General features: G+C 36.1%; 1 protein-coding gene across 5 annotated transcripts in view; it reads right to left on the bottom strand.

Moving 5' to 3' along the window:
- RIPK2 (receptor interacting serine/threonine kinase 2) overlaps positions 1-25752 on the bottom strand; it is a 194996-nt gene that overhangs the window by 5140 nt on the left and 164104 nt on the right. For 3 of the 5 annotated variants that reach the window (XM_032610236.1, XM_032610237.1, XM_032610238.1), the window contains 6 exons: positions 20150-20303; positions 17356-17511; positions 9346-9503; positions 8213-8262; positions 7211-7372; positions 2771-2856 (listed from right to left, as the gene is read on the bottom strand). In XM_032610236.1, the coding sequence (XP_032466127.1) occupies positions 2771-2856; positions 7211-7372; positions 8213-8262; positions 9346-9503; positions 17356-17511; positions 20150-20303 (766 nt within the window). Of the gene's footprint in view, positions 1-2770; positions 2857-7210; positions 7373-8212; positions 8263-9345; positions 9504-17355; positions 17512-20149; positions 20309-23134; positions 23166-24957; positions 25452-25752 lie in introns of those variants that run through there. The other 2 variants (XM_032610235.1, XM_032610240.1) reach the window with 2 other exon arrangements.

Genomic DNA, 25752 nt, shown 5'->3' with positions numbered 1-25752 from the left:
ACTTATCTGTAAACTGGAGACGAGAATACCTATTTTGCAGGATTACTGTAAGAAGGATTAGAAGTAATATATGCAGAGTCCCTAAGATTACTTTGTAAGCATTCAATAAATAGTAGCTATTAAACAGATGATTTATTTAAACACTATGCCTTTGTACTAAAATTGTTTAGTGATTCACTCCTGTCTCTCTCTCTTTTTTTTTTTTTTGCAGTACGCAGGCCTCTCACTGTTGTGGCCTCTCCCGTTGCGGAGCACAGGCTCCAGACGCGCAGGCTCAGCGGTCATGGCTCACGGGCCTAGCCGCTCCGCAGCATGTGGGATCTTCCCGGACCGGGGCACAAACCCATCCATGTCTCCTGCACCAGCAGGCGGACTCTCAACCACTGTGCCACCAGGGAAGCCCTCACTCCTGTCTCTTTAAGCCAGACTTGGATTAGCTGCCATCACTATTGAGTGATTTAAAAACAAAACCATGGGTCTGCTTTTCTTCCCCAAACCAACATAACGTCAAATGCTCTACAGAACTTTAGAAATTGGTGGGATCCACACCCAGCCCTTCATTATTCATACTTAACAACTGTCTGCTCCATAACATGTCTAAGAAGTTTTAGGAGAAAAAAAACTGCTATTCATCTATGTATATAATCTATGGGGCATAGTACTTTACACAAAGCAGTCCAGTGAACATTTGTTAAATACATTTTTATATGAACCTTTAAAATTCATCTTTGGATCCATTTCTGTTATGTAAATTTCTTCTGTTCTTTTAAATTAAAATATTTATTGTTATACAGTATCATTAATTACTAACATCACTTTTCATAACCGATCAGTTAATGATAATTCAAATTATTTATGAATTGGGGCTTCCCTGGTGGCGCAGTGGTTGAGTCCGCCTGCCGATGCAGGGGACACGGGTTCGTGCCCCAATCCGGGAGGATCCCACGTGCCGCGGAGAGGCTGGGCCCGTGAGCCATGGCCACTGAGCCTGCGTGTCCGGAGCCTGTGCTCCGAAACGGGAGAGGCCACAACAGTGAGAGGCCCGCGTACCGCAAAAAAAAAAAAAAAAATTATGAACTAGTGAGTCAGTCCCTAGAAAGAAGTAAAATGACATATCAAAGAAAAACTTTTTTTGATTCAGTTTTTACTGCTCAAGACATAAGAGATACTATCTGTGAAAACATGAATTATAGGAGCCAGTTCAAAGAACTGAAAAAAATGTAGGAAACTCAAACAAAACAAGTCACCCTAAATTGTGATCTTTGTTTTCAGAAATTTCTTTATGAAAAATCTTATTATCTTAATAAATTTGTATTCTACCCTTGCCCTGACATTAGTTAGCTGTGTAGTGTTATGTGACTTACTTCCCTATACCTCAGTTATCTCATCTATAAAATGGAGATGATATTCTTTCCCTAACAGTTTTACAGAATTAATACAAGGATTTAAAAAAAAAATAACAACTCTGAGTGAAAACAATACAGCAACTTAAAAACAGTGACCAAAGAAAGTAATGCTATTTAAATGATACTCAAGTATTTAAAAATATACACTAAATTACTTTATTTAAGAAGCAAAAATTTCTCCCCCAAATTAACAGTTTTAAATATAGATCCTAGTATTTAAGTTTGTTGGGGACAAAAAAGGAACTGAATTGGTTCTCTTCCAGTTCAGTTTCTTAGAACCAAGAAAACAGACCCTTCTATCCACCTTTGCTTGGCAGAAGAGGAGAAAGTTGTGAAGAGAGAAAAGGGAACTGAAAAGACAAGGCAAAAATAAATGTTAACAGAAGTTTGTATCTACTAAGAAGCAGAGAGATTGGAATGTTCTGGAAAAGACTACCTACTCAGAAGCAGAGAAGTCAATGAAAACTTATCAAAAGATTAAAGCACAGTTCCTCCTTAGTTCCTTAAAAAACTCAGGTACTAATACTGCCACCATCAATTTTAAGTTTGGTTAAGGACAGTTGTTTCCTTTATGCACTTCCCTTTTAAACCAAAGATTATGTTAACAGATCCAGCAAACTGGATTATGCCTGTTCACAACCTAAGACATTGGCTAATAAATGATGGTTTTTATTATCATATCTCAAATGCAACTTAATGAAACCCAGAAAGTGTTAAACTAGGCTAACTTTGTCCCTAAAGAACTGTAGTTGCTTTCTAAACAATTTTTGATAGCAGCAAGAAAACCTTGCAGTAATGGGTCCCTTCAATTGTTTTTCTGATCTACAAGAGCAGAATGAATAAATAAGACAACTGTTCTAGGTAATTCATAACAACTGCTACTTTGGTCTATGCAACATGCAGTGTTTGAGTGGGAAAACAAAAAGATACAAACAAGCCACAGAAAATACACATTTGGGCCTCAATTATTAATAAAAATTCTACAGCTTAACTTGGCAATAAAGTGCAATAACCCAGACATCTTTTACTCTTTATATATCAAAACTTTAGAGAAATAAACATAGAATTAAAACAACAACAACTGTAGTAATTTAGGGCATTAACTGTATACAACTGGCACACATTACACATTTTAAATTTACATTTGCTATATGAGAGGTCTGAAAATCCCTTTGAAATCTGGAGGAGGCTGTTTAAATGAAATGGAAAAGTTCTTTGGTGACAGATTCAAGGCAGCATTCATACTCTCTGCTAACTACTGCCCCAGTACTGTAGCTTGTATCTGTGGAAGGTATGTAGAAAAAAACTAAATTAAACTAAACTAAAACTCTCCATGATTTAACATCCTAATTTCCAGTATTTACCTTTGTTTTCTTTAGTTGAATAACAGCTTCAAGGAAAGTTATCTCTTCAAATGTTCGCAGAACTGGTTCAAGTTCTATTAAACATTCTAAATAAGAAAAATAATGAGCTCAGGTTGCTTATAACCATTAAAATGAAAAACATAAATGCTAATATTTAACTGATAAGGCCCTAAGTAAATTTTTCCCCAAACTGATGACATTCAACTGTCTTAAGAGCATTTAGTACAGGCTTAAAGATAGGCATATCTAAAGATAGATCAATAGAACATAATTGAGAGTCTAAAGCCCTTATAAGTATGGGCAATTGTTTCTTGACAAAGTCGCTAAGGCAATTCAATGAGGAAAGGATAGTCTTTTCGACAAATGGTACTAGGACAGTTGGATATCCACACAAAAACAGAAAAATTTAGATTCTTACCTCACAACATACATAGAATTAACTTGAAATGGACTATGCACCTAAACGTAAATATAGGTGAAAATCTTCATGACCCTGAGTTAGGCAAATAATTCCTAGATATGGCATCAGAAACAGGATCCATAAAAAATTTTTGATAATAGGACTTCAAAAAAATTGAAACCTTTGGCATTTAAAAAGATGCTATTAAGAAAAACAAAAAGACAAGCCCCAGACTAGGAGAACACTTTTACCTATCACGTACCTTTTAAAGAGCTTGTATCTAGAATATAAAAAGAACTCTAATAACTTAAGACAAACAACCCAATTTAAAAATGGGTGAAAGATTGAATTTCACCAAAGGAGACACACAAATAGATAAAAAGCACATGAAAATATGCTTAAACACCATTAGTCATTAGGAAACGCAAATTAACACTAAAATGAGGCATCACTCCATACCCACTAAAATAGGTAAAATTAAAAAGACAGAAAATAACAAGTATTGACAATAATGTAGAGAAACAGAAAACGTCACACACTGCTGGTGGGAATGTTTCATGATGCAGCCACTGTGGAAAACAGCTTCGCACTTTCTTAAAAATGAAAGATAAATTTACCATACAACCAAGCAATTCCACTCAGTTAGTTACCTGAGAGAAATGAAAACGTACATGTTCACACACAGACTTGCACATGAACAGTCATAGCAGCATGATTCATAATAGCCAATGAGTAGAAACAATCATAATTACCACTATTACTACAATAATATATGTACCTGTTGCTTAAGGGAGAGGCCAGGGCTCTAGATACAAAACTGAGCATCACTAACATATAGATAGTATAAAAGCCATGATCTGGTCTGGATCATCTAGGGGGAAAGTACAGATGGCAGACAGTAAAGGACCCATATTAGAGCTCTGAGGCATTCCAACAGTTAGAAATTGAGCAGAGGAAGAAAAAAAGAGATAGAGGAAGAGAGGATAATAGGGAGTATGGTCTCTTGTGTCTTGGAAGCTATCAGAGGGAAAGTTTCAAGGAGGGAAGAGTCAGCAATATCTAATCTGCTGAGAGGCCAAGTAAGATAAGCAGTATTTTCCAAAATTGCCATCCTTAGTAACTTGAACAAATGCAGCTTTAGTGGAGATATGAAAACAGAAGACTGATGTAAATTTGTTAAAAATTGAATTAGAGGTGAAGAAGTAGAGACAATAAGTATGGACAATTCCTACAAGGTGTTTAGATCTAAATGGGAGTAGAAAAACGAGGTGGTAGCTGAAGGATGATTTGGGGTCAAGAATTCTTTTCCTATATAAAGATAGGATATAATAATAGCATAGATCTGTATGACAGATGAACGATCCAGTAGACAGGCAGAGATTGGCAACACAAGAGCAGAGAGAGAATATAAACAACAGAATGCTGGAGAGAGTAAGGGAATGGCATCCAGACCACAAGTAATACTGTTTACTATTGTATAAGAACACTTTTTTCCCACTGTAAAAGAGATAAAGCAGGAAAGACAGGTCAAGTACAACTAAGTTTATAGATCTGGTAGTGGAACCATGAGGGAGTTCTCTCTCATGGTTTCTACTTTCTCAATGCTCAAAAGAAATACGGAACATAGGGTGTAGGAGGTTTAAGAAGGGAAGATAAGGTACAATATGCATTACCCCTGTCTTCTCTTCCTAAGTTCAGAATCTATTAAGAAAAGCCACACAATAATGATAGATGATGATCAAAACATCACCTTTATTACTGATAAAGCTAATTGGAATATGTCCCTTTTTAGATCTGTAGCATACGGGCTCAGTAATACTTTGTCCCTTCAGTTGACAGTTTTACTCACTCAGCTACAGGCCTCACCTGCTTCCATATGAGGAAGCACAAAATGTGTGCATCCTTTAGACAAGCTTACTTCTAAAAGGAGGAGAAAACTGAGAAGGGACTAGATAAGTACACTTGCTTTTTCTCTAAAACTAACAAATGAGGAGGAGGAGTGCTGAGGGGCAGATAGGACTAGAAATGTTCCTCCCATGCTTTCCTTCTTAGGGATTGAAATGGAATTTCATCTTCACTTTGGAAACATGAAGTATGGGACTTACGCATCTCCTACAGTAGTACAAGATGATCATCTAAGTCTGTAATTCGCAAACTTTTGGGTCTCAGAACTCTTCAAAATTATTAAGAGCTTTTGTATATGTTGGTCATATCTATTGATATTTACTACATTAGATTAAAACAGAAAATTTTAACACATCAGAATATATGAAAACACATTCCATTATCCGTTGGAGCAATGATATCATCATAATTTAGTCTCTGGAAAGATTTTTCCAGAGGATGAGAGTAAAAAGGGAAAATAATACCTTAATATTTATTATTTTGAAAAGTTTTGATTTTGTGAACCACTTATAAAAGTCTCAGGAACCAACCCCACCTCCAGAGGTCCCTGCACCACAACTTAAGAACAGGTGATATATGAGAATGGAATAGTAGATGTATTTGAGAAACATAACAGAATTGCTAAGTAGAGTTTAGTGCCTAGTTTTAGCCATTAATTTAAAGAGAAACCAATGAATTCCATTTCTGGCCAAGATGAAGAAACGAGGACCAATTCACCCTCCTGCCTTAAACAACCATTAGCCAGATAAAATGCATGAAACAGTGGTTTTCAAGACACTAGATATCAGGTAACAAAGGACAGTGATCTCTAAGTGATAGGAAACAACTGAGGTCAGCCTTATGACAGCCTGACTACCCAAGCTTACTGCCTTGGGAGAGTTTCCAACTATACTACAGGGTAGGGAAGTAAGACGGGGCCCAGAGGAAGCTCAGAGTTGAAGAGACAGGGCTGGGAATTAGGGTAGACGGAGGCAGATAGAGTTTATAGGACAGAGCACCGAAGAGGAGAAGTACACAGACAGAGAACTCCAGAGATCCGCAGAGCACTCCTCTCAAATATTCAGCAGCACTGATCAATGCAGGATGTAGAAGTAAGTAAGCCAAAAGCCATTGTTCTGCAATGAATAGGGAAAAACCAGGAAGTTTGTAGAGAAATACTGCCTAATGGCATGATCTTCAGAAGAGCTAGAGTCTTTAGGGAATGGAGAAGAAATTATAGTTTGGAAGTGGCACTGGGGACAAAGGAGATATATATTGGGATGGCTAAAAAGTTCGTACAGGTTTTTGTAAGATCTTATAGAAGAAGCCAAACAAACTTTTTGGCCAAGCCAATACATACATACATATATACACACACACACACACACACACACACACACACACACACACACACACACACACACCCTATTACATGGTTCTGGGAGATAAGAGATAAGATGTTAATCCATTATTATAGCATCCTTTGATTTTATTTAAATACAATCTGATGAGCACTAGACATAAGTTTTGAATGGAAAATATATTTGGTTTTTTTTTAGTTGGAAAGAAGATTCCCACTCTACAGCTTGTCTTTTCATTTTCTATAGCATCTTCTGAAGTGTAAAATTTTTCAATTTTTTTGAAGTTCAATTATCAAAGAATTTTTTTAATAGGTCTTGTTTCTGATGTCATATATAAGAGCTCTTTGCTTCACCCAAGATCATGAAGATTTTCTTCTATGTTTACATTTAGGTGATGATTCATTCTACTTCTGAAATAAATCTTAATTCTATCTGATTTTTCGATCTCCAGGATTGGTCTGGAAATTCTACTCTTGCCCTTCTCCAATCAAGCTTATACATAGCAGTGAGTGATATCTCCTAAACTTAAATTTAATCATGTTATTTCCCTGAAAAACGCACTTTAATGGCTTTCCATTGTACTTGGAATAAATTTCTAACCTTTTTATGATGATAGTCAACAGCTTCTCCTTACCACTTCAATCTCATCTCATAAAATAAAAACAACTTTGAATTAGAAGAAAAAAAACTTTGATCTTGTCAGCTAACTTTTGTAGTTGTTCAAGGAATATTTTATTTACAGCGTATTTGTTATTTTTGTAATTCAAAAGGCCCAGATTAAAACTGTACACTAACTTAAGAAAGACGGTCTTTCATCTGGATTTTGTGCCCATCCACTTTCTATGAGAGAGATCATAAGTGCTCGATGAGGTATATCAAATGGCAAACTTTCTTCATTAGTGTCAGGTCGATGTCCTTGTGACACACTATACATAATCTGCAAAGGATTGGTGACTTCTGTCAAAACAAATATATTTCATTCATTAGAAATATATTATGATTTAATATATTAAATACATTCTAAAGCCAACCAAATGAACATGAGGGAATCTTAAAATCTTAGGAATAATTCATTACTTCCCTTTCTGTCAAAGGAATATTTAGATCCCAGCTACTGCCAGACTTGCTGCCTCTCGTGGGAGGAGTTTATATCTTCACCTCTTTAATTCTGAGCTTGGTCATGTGATTTGATTTGACCAATGGAGTATGAAGAGAGCAGAGTAAAACAGAGCTCAGCAGAGCTGAGCAGAACCTAGCAGAGCCAAGAAGGGCCACAGCAACTAATAACCCAATGTGAATGAAAAATAAATGTTTAGTTTGTAAACTACTGAGATTCTGAGGTTGTTACACAGCAAACTGACCTAAATGAAACTCAAAATAAAGAAAGAGACAATATTATCAGAAAATTTTTAAAGTATTCTTCAGTATTTGCTGGTCTTTAGAAGAAGCACTAGTTAAATTTTCATACAAACGATTTTATAGCTGGAATGAATCTTAGAAATAAGAATTCAAAATTCTTATTTTGCAGATTAAAAAAATGAGGACTTAAGAGATTTAGTGGCTTATAATAGAGTTAATTACTATCAGAACAAGAAGAATCTACACATTTTTCTGATCCTTAATCCAGTACTTTCCAACATACAGTGGATTCACAATGACAAATTGTTGTTTTTCTAGTGTGTTTTCCACAAAATGACTGTTAGGCAGATTTAAAATAAGTGATCTTTATTCAGATAGTGCTGAGTATGACTTACCAATATGATGTCACCTAGAATAAGGAAGCCAAAGTACACTTACCTTCAAAAGGCTGTTTTCTAGATAAGACTTCCCATGTGATAACTGCATAGCTGTTTAAGATAAAAATATACATATAGTACTTTATAAACTATTCATAATAAACTAAAATGGTACTGATTTTAAAAGCTGACTGTGAGATACCATTTTTTAAAGTAATAATGTAGTGAAATGCTGCTTAAAGAATCACTGTATAGAACCAAGATGATGACTATTCATATACAGTTTTGTTTTGAAAGGGAATTAATTCAATTTGAAAAATTAGGAAATTACTGTAATAAGAACTTGAAGTTATAGGCAAGGATAACTTGTGGATGATTCTTTCACACCTAGATAAGCTATGCCCTTTAATTACATGATTCCATTATTCACACAAAATAAAGAGCAATAAAAAAGGCTGTCTCATGTAGCCCTATTCTATTGACTCTTTTTCTGGTGTAAGTACTGTCTCTTTTGGTACTGTTAAATGTTAATTGCACTGTTTCCCTCCCCCATCAAGGTCACATATGATAAAAACCCTTGAATATTATAAATTGATAGGACAACAAGATATGCTTTAATAATTTTTAAGGATGGAGAAGTAGCTTAAGGCGAGGCATCAGGACTTCCCTGGTGGCGCAGTGGTTAAGACTCCATGCTCCCAATGCAGAGGGTCCGAGTTTGATCCCTGGTCAGAGAACCAGATCCCACATGCATTCTGCAACTAAGGAGCCTGCATGCTGCAACCCAGGAGCCCATGTGCCGCAACTAAGGAGCCCACCGCCGCAACCAAATAAATAAGTAAATAAATGTTAAAAAAAAAAAAAAAAGCAAGGCATCTTTATTTTCATATTTTTAATTTTTAATTTTTTTTTTTTGGCTGCACCACACAGCTTGTGGGATCTCAGTTCCCTGACCAAGGATTGAACCTGGGCCACAGCAGTGAAAACCGGAATCTTAACCACTAGGCCACCAGGGAACTCCCAAAGCAAGGCATCTTTAATATGAAAAACATTAACCACTGTCTCTAATTTATTTTCACCACACTTATGAGAGAAGCATAAAAATCATACTTTTAAAATGTAGCTTCAAAATTCGGATTGATTAATCTTGTTTTTTAGACAAAGTTAACTCTGAGCAAAAGTAACATGCTGTACCTGTATATATCATGCTTGATAGTAGCCCTTGATTTTTGTCCAGGTTCATAGTTTTCAGGTGGCATATAGATAATTGTCCCTCCTTCTGGTGCAGATTTACTACTTCGTGATTGTGAGAGGGACATCATGCGCCATTTTGATAAGCCAAAATCTGCAATCTGGAAGGGAAAAGAGTAATTGAATATTGAAATTTTCTCTTTAAAAAAATTAAAGAATTGTTTTTGTTTATATTTATTATATTTAGACATGAGACCAGAGTAAATGCTATATATATTAATATGTTATTTCTATAATAGTCTATTAGTTTCTTAACAAATTGGATTCCATAGTGCTGAACCCAACAACTCTAAAAGCAATATAAACTGACTTGAAGTTCAGCAAAATATTACAAATTTTAAAAGAGACTAAGTTTTGAAAAACAGGAGTATTTTTGCCTTTTATTCTGAATGAGTATTTACACTTCACTTTTTGTGACAAGTAGCTTTGTATCATGTGCTTTCAAAATTTACCTATACCTCACAAAACTGCTAAACTAGTCACATCTAATACGAATGTCACTGGGTATTGTTTACAACTCAGGTTTATATGTTCTTATTTATAATGTGCTAAAAACAGTATCCTTAAATTTTGAAATAAGTAAAATTCCAATATAGTATAACTCATTATTATATGATTTATGCCTACCACTAAAAGAATATCTGTTGACTATAGTATAGTTAGCATATAAAACATATTTATGTCCATGACAAGGAGTGCCTAAAGCATTATCAGTGACAAACATTCTGTACTTTTGATATGTCCTTTACAGTTTTACTTCACTTGTAAATTTTGTGCAGATACTATCAATACACAATATCTTATAACTAAGTATATAAAACGTTCCAATGTTTTTTTTTTTTAAAGGGAGACAAAAATATAAGAACAGAAACAATATTTAGTGAACAAAAGAGTATAGGAAAACTCTGAAGACATTTAACTTAAATCACTTAGACCTTCACACGGCACAATTTAGGAGTCAACAGAGTGGAATGAGCTCTATCCAGCACACCATCTGTGGTTCAATCATTTAACTCTTAAATTGTTGACTAGCTTTAAGAGAAGAAATAATTTATTTAGTGTTTAGATGAATTTGAGATTAAAAAAAATTATGGCCCCACTCCAAAAAGGAAGGGGGTAGCCTATATGAATCTTTCATACATTATCATAATAAAAGGGTAAGTCTAAGAAAAAAAATTAGAAAAGACCAAGAGGGAACGTGGTGCCACTACATGAAGATAAGCTGGATTGATTTCTAAAGGCAATATAATATGTGTTCTGGAACATGGGTTGTAGAGCCTTGATTACTTAAATTTACATTCCATTTCTACCCCATAATTAGTTGTACAACCCTGGACAAGTTTTCTAATTTCTCTGTGCCTCAGATTACCCATCTTTAAACTGGGGATAATAACATAACACAGGGTTGTACTGAGGATATTAAACTAGTTATTCTAAGTGAAGCACTCAGAACAGTATCTGACACATAGTAAATGACCCCTGTGTGTTAGTATTATTAATGTCTTGTACATGGGAATAAGCCTCTAAAGATTGCTCTTATTCATACAATACTAATAAGCACAGTACATAGTTTCAGGGCCTTTAATACACTTTGAGGTGGTATTAAGACTCTGGGGAACCGTATATCCTACTTACTTCTACTTGCCACTACAAACTCTTATTCCTCCCACTCATTCTCTAAAAGCAAAAACAGTCCTCCAGCTGCACATCTGCTAGGATAATAAGCATTACTATGAGAAGCAAAGTTTATTTCTGTGCCACAGTGAGAAATGTTAAAAAAAAAACAAAAAACTGGGATGTGGTCCATCTTATACCTGACCCACAAATTGCAAACTACTGGGCTAAATACTGGTTTGACTACAGTGCTAGAGAAAATGTATTCTGAGCTTGCTTCCTTATGTGCTCCTTTTACTTCACCTAAGGTCTTCATCTATGTTTTTAAATCTCACATAGAAAACTTAATCAGAATTCCCTTTATCAGCTAATTTAGTTTGGCTTTCACATGGAACCATATTTGTCCCCCTTCTCTATTACAAACACCATATACCAAAGACACGATTCATTAAATCTGGATCTTCCAGAGAAGAAAAAAAAGTGAAGAATATGATGAGAGGAATACAAGTTCCATGATTTCTTGAGGGTCCTGGTATCATTCAGCAATGAAGACAGAGAATAGGAACTTTTCTATTCTATACAAGATCTTAACATGCATTTCAAAGGTAAAGGTTCTTTTTAGCTAAAAAAATGACAAAAGCAACAAGAATTTACTGTATTAGCACAGGAAACTATATTTAGTATCTCAAAATAACCTATAAAGGAAAATAATCTGAAAAATATATAAAACTGAATCACTTTGCTGTACACTTGAAACTAACATAATATTGTAAATCAAACTATACTTCAATTTAAAAAAAGATTTAAAAACTAGAGGAAATGAAAACACACTATTCATAAAAATCATCCATAATCTTATTACCCTACCAGAATAGCTATTTTCATTTATATAATACTATCCATGTCTGTAAATTTATAAAGTTATCAGTAAGAAGCTATGAGGAATAACTTTAAGTATTCTTAGAAGTTCCACACATGATGGACAGAATAGTTGAGAAATCAAACATGGTACATATAAACATTTATTTCAAATAAGCCTACCACAGGTTCATTTGTATTTAAGGTGCACTAATTGATACTGACCAGCAGATAAACAAATCGAATGTATTCTTTTTAAAGTAGAAAAGTCCTGGTTGATCTTAATTGGTAGTATATGTTTTTCTTTTAGATACTATGTCTCTGGTTAGCATTCCAGTATAAAAATTTACTTCAAAAAACTGTAGCAAGGTGTGTTTCCATTTAATTTCATTAAGTATTTTAAAAGATTTTTTGCACTTCATTTAAAGGCCCTTCCAAGAAGATAGGTAGATCAGGTAACTGTTACTTTTTCATGAGTCACTGATAAACTTTGACTTTTAAGGGACATTTATAAAATAAAAAGTAGAGACACACAGGATGCATATAAAAGAGTGTCATAATTTATAAGAATAGTATTAGAAAGGTCACAGTTTTGTATGTGCTAAAGCTAATAAAAGTTAAAAAAAAACACACAAAGCCAAACTATTTTAAATTCTATTTATTTCAAAGAAAGACCATGGGTACCCTACTGATCAATGAAAAAGAGAAAGTAGGGATCATCATCACCTATTAGTTTGCTTCTGTTTTCTGTATCAAGAATAGTTTCTAGACTGAGATGAAGAAAATAAAGTCCAAGGAGGTTGAAAAGTTTATAAAGTACAAATCTCAGGTCATTTTACATATATTTCAGGTTTAGTTAGAATACCCGCAAATACCTCCATGGTGATGGAGAGGTATTACAGGATACGAGAAAAGAAAATGTCATTCTGATTTTTAAAAAGGGAAAATAATATTGATTTTGCAGATCTATATATTGGCAGAGACTATCCTTAATCCCAGGTCTAAAAATTTAATGAAAGGGTTACTTTATGAGTAATTGATAAAAGAGCCAGAAAGAGCTAATGAAAAATTATATTAGCCCAGTGATCAATTTCAGACCTCATGTGACATATCCCAAGTACTTGGGATGTCTAGCACAACACTGTTGCTCCACAAATACTTAATAAAGGAATGACAGACTTCATTTCCTTTTTTGTCAGTAGTACTACTGTCAAAGAGTAAACGTTAAAACAGTTTGTATATTATAATACATTCTGAGGTACTTTAATAATATCCTTGACTATTAAATTATCAGGCCTATTGGGTATATATAGAAGATCTGGAATTCATTCATTTGTTCATTCAACAACTACTTATTGAATGCCTCTATACGGCATATGCTAAGCAGGCGGCAGTGAATAAAACAGACTACATTTTAGTCTTTGTGAAGCTTATTATATTATAATTGGGGAAGATGGTCAATAAACATATTAATAAAAAATGTTTTGTAAGATGGTGAAAAATACTATGGAGAAGCATTAATCAAGGTATGAGGATACAGAGGAACTAGGCGGGTTGTCAGGGAAAGCCACTCTGATAATGAGGAAGAAAAGGAAAGGGAGTAAGTCATGAGTATGTAACAAGGAAGAATAAATCTGACTCCATATTGGATCTGTTTCTTTTGCTTTAATCTTCGTATTCTATTGCTTTTGCTACTAGTTAAGAATGTTGCCTATAGCCTGAAATATACAAGACAGCCCATTCTCAAGGCTCTGACCTTTAAGGGTATAACACTTTTCTATTCATACAGAGATAAAAAGTTACAGAACAGACAATTACATTTGTCTTGTTGGAGGTTTACAGGAACATCAAGATCTGACCTACATGGACTGCTGCAAGAACAAAGGATTCCAAGAAATTTGCAACAACCAACCACACCCTCTTCCCATTTTAGTCTGAATTCTAGCTGGGGTAAGGTGGTTCTTTGGGACACGAGTCCACCATCTTCTCGGTCTACTGGCTTTCTGAATAAAGTTGCTATTCCTTGCCCCAACACCTCGTCTGTTGATTTACTGGCCCTGTCCTGCAGTGAGCAGTATGAACTTGGACTTGGTAACAAGGACACCTGGGAAAGCAGTCAAGCAAGGACTTTTGTAATATTCTAATGGAAAAAAATGGAGAAATATGGGCTGTATAACAGCTCTTTTAGGAGTATTCCAAACAAAATGAATGCTTATTCTCCAAAAGCCCTAATTAATAAAAGGATTGATATTGACCTGAAAGGAAGTTTTCAGACCATGTTGTGTAGCTCTGGCTTGAGCTCTGTACTGCTTAATAGTTAATCATGACTTGAAGATACAAAAAAGCAGCTAATTAAATTTGAAGATGACACAAACCTGGAGGACAAAGTTAAAAATCCTTGGACTACAGAAAAAACATTCAAAAAGGTCTTAAGAGCTGAAGTTATCACCCAAATCTAACAAGATAAACTTTGATGATGTCCAGAAAATATTCTGTAAAGTACATGACAAGGAGACATGACTTAAGTAACAATACATTAAAAAAAAAAAAGAAAACCTCTCAGTGTTTTTTGTTGACACTGAGCCCAATTTGAATGTTGTTATAGGACTGCCCCCCAAAAGATGAATTAGTAAGGAACTATGAATACGAAGTAAAGTATTTAAGGACGATTCTACATTTATCACACCACATCAAGGGTGTAACTGAGCAGGACCCTATGAGGCCTTCCTGGGACAGACCTCCCCCCACATATTTACTGCTTTAGCTCCTCTCTAAAGTACCTAGATAATAGTATCTGATGCATATTTCCTCAGTTTTTCAGATGCTAAAACCACCAACAAATGGAAGAAATTAACTACTTGATGATCATGGGCATGTAATCCCCAGACCTTCTAGCACCTAAGGATTGACCACCATCAACCAATCAGAGAATTTGTGCAAGAGCTGACCACATACCCAAGGTGTGCCCCTTCCTCCCCTTGCCTTTAAAAATGCTTTGCTGAAACCCTTTGGGTAGTTAGGGTTTTTTCAGCATGAGCTACCTCTTCTCCTTGCTTGGCCCTGCAATAAACCTTTCTCTGCTCCAAACTCTGACATTTTGGTTTGTTTGACCTCACTAATGTGTTGGCCACACAAACTTGTGTTAGGTAATATGGGTATTTTGATTAGTTTTGAGGATCAAAATTTAAGAGAGATTTAAACACAGATGCATCTAGATAGCACCTGGGATTAAAACCTATGTAATAAGGAAATTGGCTGAATAAACTAAAGATATGTATAAGGGAAAAGTGTATGTGAGAAGTAAGGGGATTATAGCAAACTTCAAATCTCAGAAGGACTGTCAGGTGGAAATAAAATTGGACTTTGAACTCACTTTATCACTAGGACCGATGAGTGGAAGCAACAGAGAAGGAGTTTTGACTGATCGTATAAAAAAATGTCAGTCATTCAGTTACGGATCTTAAACACTCTCTTGTCACAGGGTAACTGCCTTGGGAGATGAGGGATTGTTGTAGTGAGGATTCAGAGGACCAGCTGATTAGGGGACTAGAATAAGTCACTTCTACCTGTATGGTTCTATAACTGATGTAATAGATTTGTCTCTTTTTTTTAAGTAGTATTGAGGCAGCAGCTTGCTTCTCTCTTCCTTTTCCTTCCATTTTATTCTAGGCAGAGGGAGTGCCTTCAATAAAGGTTTATTTTTTCACTTAACTTTTCTCACACTTTTTATATTTATTTTTCTATTGTTCCAACTTCCTTATTACTTATTTGAACATTTTTGGATACTTATAATAATCTTCAATTATGTATATTATTTGAAGTGTAGCAAAATACTATGTAAAAATAAAGCAAGTTACATTTAGTATTAATTTCTCAGCAACTACTTTTTATTTGCTGTCATCAGTTACATATAGGGTAACTGAAATCACTACTCCTCTGGTGCCTTTAGATATCTAAATCTTATGCTTTATGCAAAAAATTAATTCAAAACAGATCACAGATTGAAATGTAAAACATAAATCTATGGAACTTTTAGAAGATAACATAGAAGTAAATCTGCAATACCTTAGGCTTCGTGAAGAGTGCTTAGACATGACAGCAAAAGCATGATCATAAAAGAAATAAATTACAACTTTTGCTCTGTGAAAGACCCTGTTAAAAGGATGAAAAGAACAAACTTTGGATTGGCAGAAAATTTTTGCAAACTACATATCTGATTAAGGACTTATATCTAAAAAATATACAGAACTCTTAAAACCCAATAGTATAAAAGCAAAGAATCCAAGTAGAAAATGGTCTTAAGATATGAAGAGATGTTTCACTGAAAAGGATATAGAGATGGCAAATAAATAAATAACAATATTCAACATTATAGGAAAATGAAAATTAAGACCATGGTGCTATATCACTATACATCTATTAGAATACTAGAATAAAAAACTATGATAATACCAAATGCTGGTGAGGGTGCAGAAAAGCTGGGTCTTTCATACATTGCTGGTGGAATATACAACAGTACAGCCACTGTGGAAAGTAGCTAGGTAGTTTCTTAAAAAGCTAAACATATGCTTACCATATGACCAAGCAGTTACACTCTTGGGCATTCATCTAGGAGGAATGAAAACTTATGTTTGTTCAAAAAGTTGCACAGGACTGTTCCTAGGAGCTTTATTGTAATTGCCAAAGACTAAGAATAACCAAAATATCTCTCAATAGCTGAATGGTTAAACAACTTTTGTACACCCATACCATGGAATACTATTCACCAATGAAAAAGAAACCAACTGTTGACACAAGCAACAACTTAAATGGATCTCAAAGGCATTATGCTAAGTGAACAAAGCAGTCTCACAATATCACACACTGTATGATTCCATTCATATAGTATTCTCGAAATGACAAAATTATAGCGATGGAAGACAGGTTAGTGGTTGACAGTAGTTAGGTATGATGGAGGGGAGAAGGCATGACTATAAAGGGGTAGCATAAGTGATATCTTTCTTGTGATAGAGTAGTGCTATATCTTGATTGCTGTGGTGGTTACACAAATTTACACATGATAAAGTGATACAGAACTATATACATGCATTGTACCAATGCCAAATTCCTGGTCTTGAAATAGTACTATAATTATATGTGATGTAACAACTGGCAGAAACTGGGTGAAGGGTACATGGGATCCTTTGTATTATCTTTGCAACCATCTATGAATCTATAATAATTTCAAAATAAAAAGTTAACAAAGGTATAATCGACAATTTAAATTAAGAACAGAATGACTGTATTTTGAACCATAATTTTACCAATGTCTGTAGTCTAGGAATAACTAACTCACTGCAGCAGGAAGAAGTGGCACTGAATTAGGGGCTATGGAAAAGGCAGAGATATTAAATTGGTAAGATAGAAGAAATAACTAAAAAGTCTTTAAAACTATTAAACACAAGGATGCAGATAAGCTTTTTTTTAAAAAAAAGTAACTACCTTAACGTGAAATTCATTATCCAATAAGATATTCTGAGTCTTCAGGTCATGATGAAGTAGAGGAGGATTCATATTGTGCAGGTAATTTACACCTAGTGCAATTTCATGCAGAACACGAAATCTTAATGGCCAAGGAACATCAGGATATTCATTTTTCTTCATATATATGGAAAGAAACAAAACTAAAATTAGTGGCCAAATTTATTTCCACTTAGAAAATGAAATATTCCATGAGGAAATACAGTATTAAACTAAATATCTGGTATAACTAAATTCAGGGCAAAAAATACTCATTTTGTTATATTAACAATTTGACGTTATTTAACATCCTTGTATCTTACTTTCCTCAATTTTTAGAGAAAATAATGACTTTACAGTACTGATATTTCCTTTTAGTTTATACTGGTAATGCAACTACATGGTATGGGGTCTTTCTTCAGTTGAGACAGTTTTAAATTATTTTTTATCTGTATAATACCCAGACATAGATTTATACTCATACCCATCTTCCCATTCTATGGCTTCTTATCAAATAACTTGTGCCCATGAATGTGTACACACACACACACACACACAATTTGTTTCTATTCAAAATTTATATTTTAAATTTCCTATTAATATAAAACCATACTTGATTACGATGATAACCACTGCATCAATTTAAATTATGACCATAATATATTTACTTACTAAGCATTAATGCTTCATATTTTTAAATCATATATTTACTTGCATTTCAGCTTGAAAAATTAGCATTTGGGAGTTTTGCTTTTGTGAAGGAGACAAAAATCATCTTCATTTCTAAGTATATATAACATAGAAACATTAAAAATGTAATGTTTTCTATTTCCTGGTCCTTACAAGTGACAGTCATCTGAACTTTCTTAAATGTTTTCTGAACATAAAAGTTAATACAGCTTCCCAGGAGAATGAACATACTCAGAAAAATTAGATAATTTGGGAAAATCCAACAATGAATCATCAGGTACTGGGTACATTTTACTAAATGCCACTGGGTACATTTTACTAAATAATATGAAAAAGTATGCTTCCACTGAGCTCAAAACTGTTCTGAAGAATTTTTTTTCTGCAAATGGGTCAGCTTATAGTTCATTGATTAACTAACTTGGCAGGAGAGTGGCTCAAAATACTTGTCTTTACATAGTATTTTGATTTTTTTCAACAATCTTTTGTGAGGTTGGGGGAACGTGCTTCAAGATAAATCCTGACCTAATAATACAGGACACCAAAAGAAACACAAAACACAAATGTTCAACATTACTTCCTCTTGTATACACAGATTCCCATCCCCTTGAGTAACTAGATCTTTTAATCTTTAAAAAGGTAACTTTTTCTGAAAATTATATAGTTTAAAGAAGTAACAAGGCCTCTCTGCAGTATAGTGGTATATGGAAGCTTTTGATCATGGAGAGGAAGGTAGATGAGTGCTCACTATGTATTTTATGATTCCTTCCAGGAGTCAGCAATCCCCCTGTAGGAGGCTCTAGAATTTCTAATGGGCTCCAAATTTGGGTACCAGAGCATCTACTGTGGTGCTGGGGTATGGGAAGACAACATTAGAATTTATGCTTATACTCATGTAACAAAAGGAAACTGTGTTTAATTAGTATTTGTATCTTACTTGCTGTGTTGGTTACACAAATCTTATGCACTGACACTAGTTACTTTACTCTGCCCTTGTTTCAGATGGTCCTGTCACAAACAGAATGTGTTGTATCCTGAAATAAAGAGGAAGTCACTCCATGAGTGGTGACAGTGGCACCCATTCTCTCTTGTTTGCTTATAGAACACTGTGATGTATCAGAATTTAGGAGTGTTCAGTGACTAGATTTGACAGATTATGTTACTACTCAGTTTTAACTAAAGCACCCCTCACAAAAGAGACCGAGTTCTTTAAAAATATTTCTTGACAGAAACTGCAGGCTAGAGATAATCTTAGTAATATGAGATCAAGCAAACAACAATAGATGGATACACATATTTTGAGAATGAGGACACCCCCCACAACCGGGCCATATTTGTTTACTGATGGGATTCACAATTAAAGCCAGATAACTGATACCTTGAGAAAAAGGTACATGGCTCATGCCATTGTCTATTATTGGAAAAGCTCATGTATTTGATACTCAGACTTATTTGGTCTATTAATTCAGAACTTTATGAACTGGTATTATTAACATTTAATTTGAACCCTACATTGTCTTTAACATAAAATGAAATCTGGCTTAAACTAACAATAAATTGTATGGTGTGCAGAGTTTATCTTTTCTCTCTCCTGTTCCTCTCTTACATATATATACATGTGGATATTAGAATTCAGTGTAAACCTCAGGAACAGTAACCTAAGCAAAATAATCTAGGTCACTTAGAATGCAGGGTCTAACTCCACAGTAGTTTTCTTTTTTTTCTTTTTTTTTGCGTACCCGGGCCTTTCACTGTTGCGGCCTCTCCCGTTGCAGAGCACAGGCTCCGGACGCGCAGGCTCAGCGGCCATGGCTCACAGGCCCAGCCGCTCCGCGGCATGTGGGATCCTCCCGGACCGGGGCACGAACCCATGTCCCCTGCATCCGCAGGCGGACTCTCAACCACTGCGCCACCAGGGAAGCCCCACAGTATTTTTAACAACACAAAAGAAGCCATAAATGGTGAAGTTTTTCATTATTCTTATTTTGATTCACCTATATATCCCCCAATAATCTGATCATTTGTAAAACGAAAGTACTATATAGGTTGAATAACAGAATTATAACGACTGAAAATGTATAATACTTACCCTATGTAGGAGTTCATTTAATGACCCATTTGGCATGTATTCAGTAACTATTCCCAAAAATTCAGGCTCATTGCAAATTCCCAAAATTGGAAGAATGTAACTAAATCTAGCTTTGTGTAAAATTTCAGCTTCTCTTAAGACATCATTTCTTTCACTAAAGAAAGAAAATGTATAATTATTTCAAAGTAAGGAAAAATACACAATTATCAAGCCCATAAATATTAATTAATCCTGGATTTTTTCATTCATTAGCTTTTGACCTCATGTAAATTATGCAGCTTCTCTTAGTTTCTTCGTGTTTAAAGTTGGGATAACATCTACCCTATATATTCCATAGGTCTGTTTAGAGACCAAAATACCTGTATAAGCCACTGACAGAAAAAAGTGCTACATACAGATTATTACTGTACTCTTCTCAGGAAAGGGAAAGAATACCATGTTTAAGTTTATAAAGTCTATATTAGAATGATAGGTGCTTGAACTAATTACATTAAGTTTATGTTGTATTAAAATGTTCAAATTTGATTAGACTATTATATTAAATTTTATGGTTGCATACCATGTAAAAATTTTCTAAATATCCTGAATATTAAAACACTTAAATGTTGTAGATTTTAATGACTAGATGATAATAGTTGCATAAGGGTCAATAATGCTTAGAAATTATATACTGGAATACAGGAAAAGGACACTGAGAACAGGTAAATGCTTATAATGGATCCCTGGGCTAACTCTGGATCCCAGGTTCATTTGATTTTTCATTCATAAAACAAATAAATATTGAACATTTATTATGAATAAAGAACTGTGCTCAGCATTATGGAGACTAGTAAGTTTAAGAAAACCAAAAAACAAAACACATAGTCTGTGACCTCAAACTGTCCAGAAATCTTTTTAAGAAAAATAAGTACTCACTGTGGTCTTGATTTACACTTCTCCAATGATTAGTGATGTTGAGCACCTTTTCGTATACCTATTGGTCATTTGTATGTCTTTGGATGTGTTAATTATATTGATATTGGTAATTATTCCATGATGATGTATATGTATAGCAAATAATCATGTTTTGCACTTTAAATATATATGATTATATTTGTCAATTATTCCTCAATAAAGTTAAAAAATAAGAAAAGCAAATAAAAAAAGAAAACCAAATACTTAAAATATAAGGCAGAATATGATAAGCACCATCAAAAACAAGTAAATAAGCAAGCAAATAAATAAATAAATATAGGGAGCTCAGAGAACTAGTAAATCTGGGCTAACGGAGTTGCTACAGCCTTCAGAGAGAGATGTCAACAGTACTTTAAGGATGGATAGAATTTCAACCACTGGAAAAAGGGCATCCAAGATATGTGGTCCCTCTCCAAGATGGGAGAGATTTTGCCTTTCTTTTTCATCTGTGTATCCCCAGGATCTGGAACAGTACCTGGCACACAGAATTTGTCTAATAGATGTGTATCAAATGAACTCAAGGAAGTTAAAGTACAGGCTATATCTGGAAAATGACAAATTGTTTAATATGAATCAGGATGTGTAACAGCGTGTGTAAAGGGAGTGAAGGTGAATAGGGTAGGGTAGGGCCTCATCTCAGAGCCTGAAAGCCAGGTGAGAGCATTTACACTTTATTTGGTAGTCACAGAGCTGTGACTACAGGTTATTGAGCACAGGAGTGACAGGAGTGGAACAAACTAAATAGGATGATTAACTTGGCAGCAAGGTGTAGGATCAGCAGAAGGAGGTAGAGTTTGAAAGCCAGGTATTAGAAGATTATAATACTAGTTAAGATGTGAAGCAATGAGAGTCTGAAACTATAAAGGTTGCAGTGTAAATAGAAAGAAAAACACTAGCTGAATAGAATACCCAGGCTCTGGTGGCTGACTGATAGACCTGATTGACTAAGGGAGGTATATACATATATATATGTGTATATGTGTGTGTATGTGTGTGTGTATATATATATGAAGGGAACTGGATTTGTCACCAATTTTTTCCATGGATGATTTGGTATTGGTAGCAGCAGTAATAGAAAGAGAACTGTCTCTAGGAGAAGCTTATTAGGTAAACAATGATGATTAGTTGGTGTTTAAACCACCCAAGCTCTTGATGAATGGCTGCTGAAATAAGAAAAGCAACAGACATTCCAGACCAGACTATGAAGCCTCCTTTAAAAACAAACAATAAGCAAAATAAAGCAAAAAAATCTTAGTCATCTATGTTTTGAAGAGGTAATATACTTACATGTTTCAAAATTCAAGAATTACAAGAATGCATAAAGAGTTTCTCTTCTTCTCCCTGTTCTTCAGCCACTTAATATCCCAACTGTGAGGCAACCAATTATACCAGTTTGTGAGACCTGCTTTAATTAAATTTATATTTCCTAAGCTGAAACAGGTCTGTATTTGCCTCATGAAATGTAGGTCAACATGACAGTTATTGAGTAGCACCTTTGCTGGGAAGGTTCCTGGATACTCTAAGAAAGAATTATAGAGAGGGCATGCTAGGGGATATCTTATTGATACTTAATATACTAATTCCCCCTCCCATTAAGAGTATGATGCATTCTTCCTTCTCTTGTGATCCTATTATGTGTTGGCCACTTTACTACAGTTGGTTTCATTATCCCTACTTTATATACGAGAGCATGAAGGCTCACATAAATTAATAATTTCTACTGGTCATGCCAACAGTAAGTGGCAGATTTGGAGTCAGATTTGAATTGCAATTGTGGGACTCTAAAGCCTTTGTTTTTTCCACTCACTGCTTAATCAGAGAGGGAAAATTCTTGAAGTCAGATTTCAGGAAGAATGAGTGGAAAACAGAAAAAGCCAAAACAGTTTAAAAATAGGTTTTTGTATTAAAAAAATTAAAATGTAAAACAGCTTTTATAGACATATTACCAAAATTACCCATAGCAAATTTCAGTTACAAAACAGTTACACTGTTTACACAAGGTATTTGAACAAGCTATCAGACTCATCTACGCATAAGGAGTTGGGAGATTGTTGGGGAAGGTCCACTCGTTGGGCAGAAGTGAGGTTACAGAAAATAATTCACCAATCACTGAAATAAGAACATGTTACAGCACATAAACTTATTTTTCTTTTGTGATCTCAAAGAACAATGCAAACATAATCCATACCAGAGCCCAAGAAGTACATGTATCTGTTATTCCCACTTCATAAGTGAGGACATAAGACACCCTGTGAGTCAACTGCATAGCCCAGTCCTATGCTCAGACTACATAAATACAGCTAATGTTAACATTCTAGGAAACAAGTGGAAGAAAAAATGTGATGCAGTAATGCCAGAGTGTTGCACTGTTTCTTATGGCTTCTTTGACGGCAGAATTAATTTCCTACCCGATTTAGTGAAAAATTTTAGATGATGAAATTGTTAATGAGCATGAAAGGGAACTTCCTTCATTTCTTGGCCCCAAATGGCACAAAACTTAGATAAATTAAAATCTTGAGAAGCAGCATCCAAAATGCGAGGATCAATCTCCTTTAAAATACCTAAGGAGTCCATCAGTGCTAGATTTCCATATATTTTAATAGTTGATTCTAAAATACATCTACCCTCTCTAATCAACCACCACCCTTCAAAGCTGACTACATACACATAATTTCCCAGTAATTGCTCCACAGAATTCAAGACCCAGGGTAAATATACCCTGTATATCACTAAATCAGGATTATGGTACACAAAAAGCGGGAACAATTTCTAGAGGTGTCTCAAACTTACTGTGAGATCTAGCCCATCCAAGCCTGATCGCAAGAGAGCAAGTAAAAGCCACAGGCAGATGAAAGTCAATACCATTAGCAGGGCTGAAGCTGAGGAATTTATCTGCTGTTGGATACTGACAGCCTCTGGCTAATCAGGCATCTAGCATGATGTATTTTCCCTTTAGATAGAGGGGGAGGAGAGGAGAATGTTGCAATCATGGATGCTAACTCACTAAGAATTGAATGCAGGGGCTAGTTAAATTCCTATTGGAAGGAAAATACACAAGGCTAGTGACTAGACTCACTGATTAATATATATGGTTGAAAGGTTTTTCTGGAAACAGGAACTAATCTAGCCTTCCCTTGAAATCTGGACATTGCACTAAACTTGTTCCAGGATGGGAGAGACATTCAAAAGTTCTGGTTATTTAACAGCTTTCTGATTTCAGTTTATTGTTAGCAAAAATAATACAAGTTTCCTCTAGAGACAGGCTTCCTTCCCTGCGACGGTAAGAGGAGAAACTAAATTGAGTTTGATATCTAAACTTTCATGCCTACATGTGTAAACCAAAAACAACAAAAAGCCCAAACCAAAATGTTCCAGACTCTACAGCAGTGCTGTTCAATAAAAATATAATGTGAACCACATATACGATTTGAAATTTTCTAATAGCCACCTGTGGGTAACAGCTACCTATTGGGCAGTGCAGCCCTAGAATTCGACTTCGAAAAAAAAAAAAAAAAAGGGAAGAACAAAGCAAACAGAACCCAATTTCAATAAAGAGGACGTTTAGAGTTGGGCTGTGATCGCTGACTTTTGGTGTCTGGAGAAAGGAGGCCCAGGAGTGAAACAAAGGAGAGGGCAGTGAAACGAAGCGTGATTGCTTTATCTCCAGAGAAGCCTGCTCTCCCCACCATGTTAGCCCAAGCGTTGAACGGCTGCCTAGAGGTGACGAGGTGTGCGGCCGATCCCAAGTGGTCACCGTCGCTTGGGCTTCAGAGCCCGATTGCCGGGGGTTAGAGCCAGTGGGGTGAGGAACGCAGATTTCGGGGATCCGCGGTGGAGCCGCCAGGGCGCCCTACCTGTCGAGCAGCTGGGTGTGAATGTGCAGGTGTTTCACGGCCACCTGAACGCGCCAGTCTGCGTGGCGAGCAGAAGACACGGTGCCGGACGCGCCGCGGCTCAGGTAGCGTAAGTCGGCGAGCTTGTGGTACGGGATAGTGGGCAGGGCGCTGCAGATGGCCTCCTCGTTCATGGTAGCGGGTGGCGCGGGCACTCAGGCAGCCCGTCGATTCCGGAAGTGCCCGCCGCTCCCCCGGCTCCACCCCCTGCGCGAGCCGGGTCGGCAGGCCCTACAGCCTGCCGGACATTAGGTCACGAGGCCGTCCATTCTCCGCGCAGCCCACGCCAAGCCGCTGCTTATCCGGAGCCGGAGCGGACTCTTCTCTTCTAGAGACTGGTCAACTCTGCGGCGGCGGGGCGCACAGGGGAGGAGCTTCCTCTCTCCGACCTGGCCCTCCCAGGCGCTGCCAGCCACCCGAGCCCGCCTTTCGGAGCTCCTCCCTCCCCAGACTTCTCAGGCAACGTCAGCGGCGGATGCCGAGGCGGGGATGAGGGCCACTGGCCCGCGATCCTCCAAGCAAGGCTCCGGCCTCGGCCTCAGGCCCGAGATCTCCGCCTTGTGGCGACCAGACGACGTGTGCCACACCGGCGGGGCTCGGGCGGGGGCTTGGGAGTAGGGAAGTGAGCCAGGGGCGCTCAATTTGTCTTCTCTCCACCCAACCCACTAGGTTGGAAAGGTTTTCTTTTGGGGAAATTGCCTCTCCGCAGCTTCACACCCAGTCAGCGAACCCTCCCACCCAGGAGGAATGTCCTCT

The sequence above is a fragment of the Phocoena sinus genome, chromosome 17, assembly GCF_008692025.1.
Source record: "Phocoena sinus isolate mPhoSin1 chromosome 17, mPhoSin1.pri, whole genome shotgun sequence".
NCBI classification, from domain to species: domain Eukaryota; kingdom Metazoa; phylum Chordata; class Mammalia; order Artiodactyla; family Phocoenidae; genus Phocoena; species Phocoena sinus.
The sequence above is the reverse complement of the archived record's forward strand: the minus strand, read 5'-3'. Positions and strand labels throughout refer to the sequence as shown.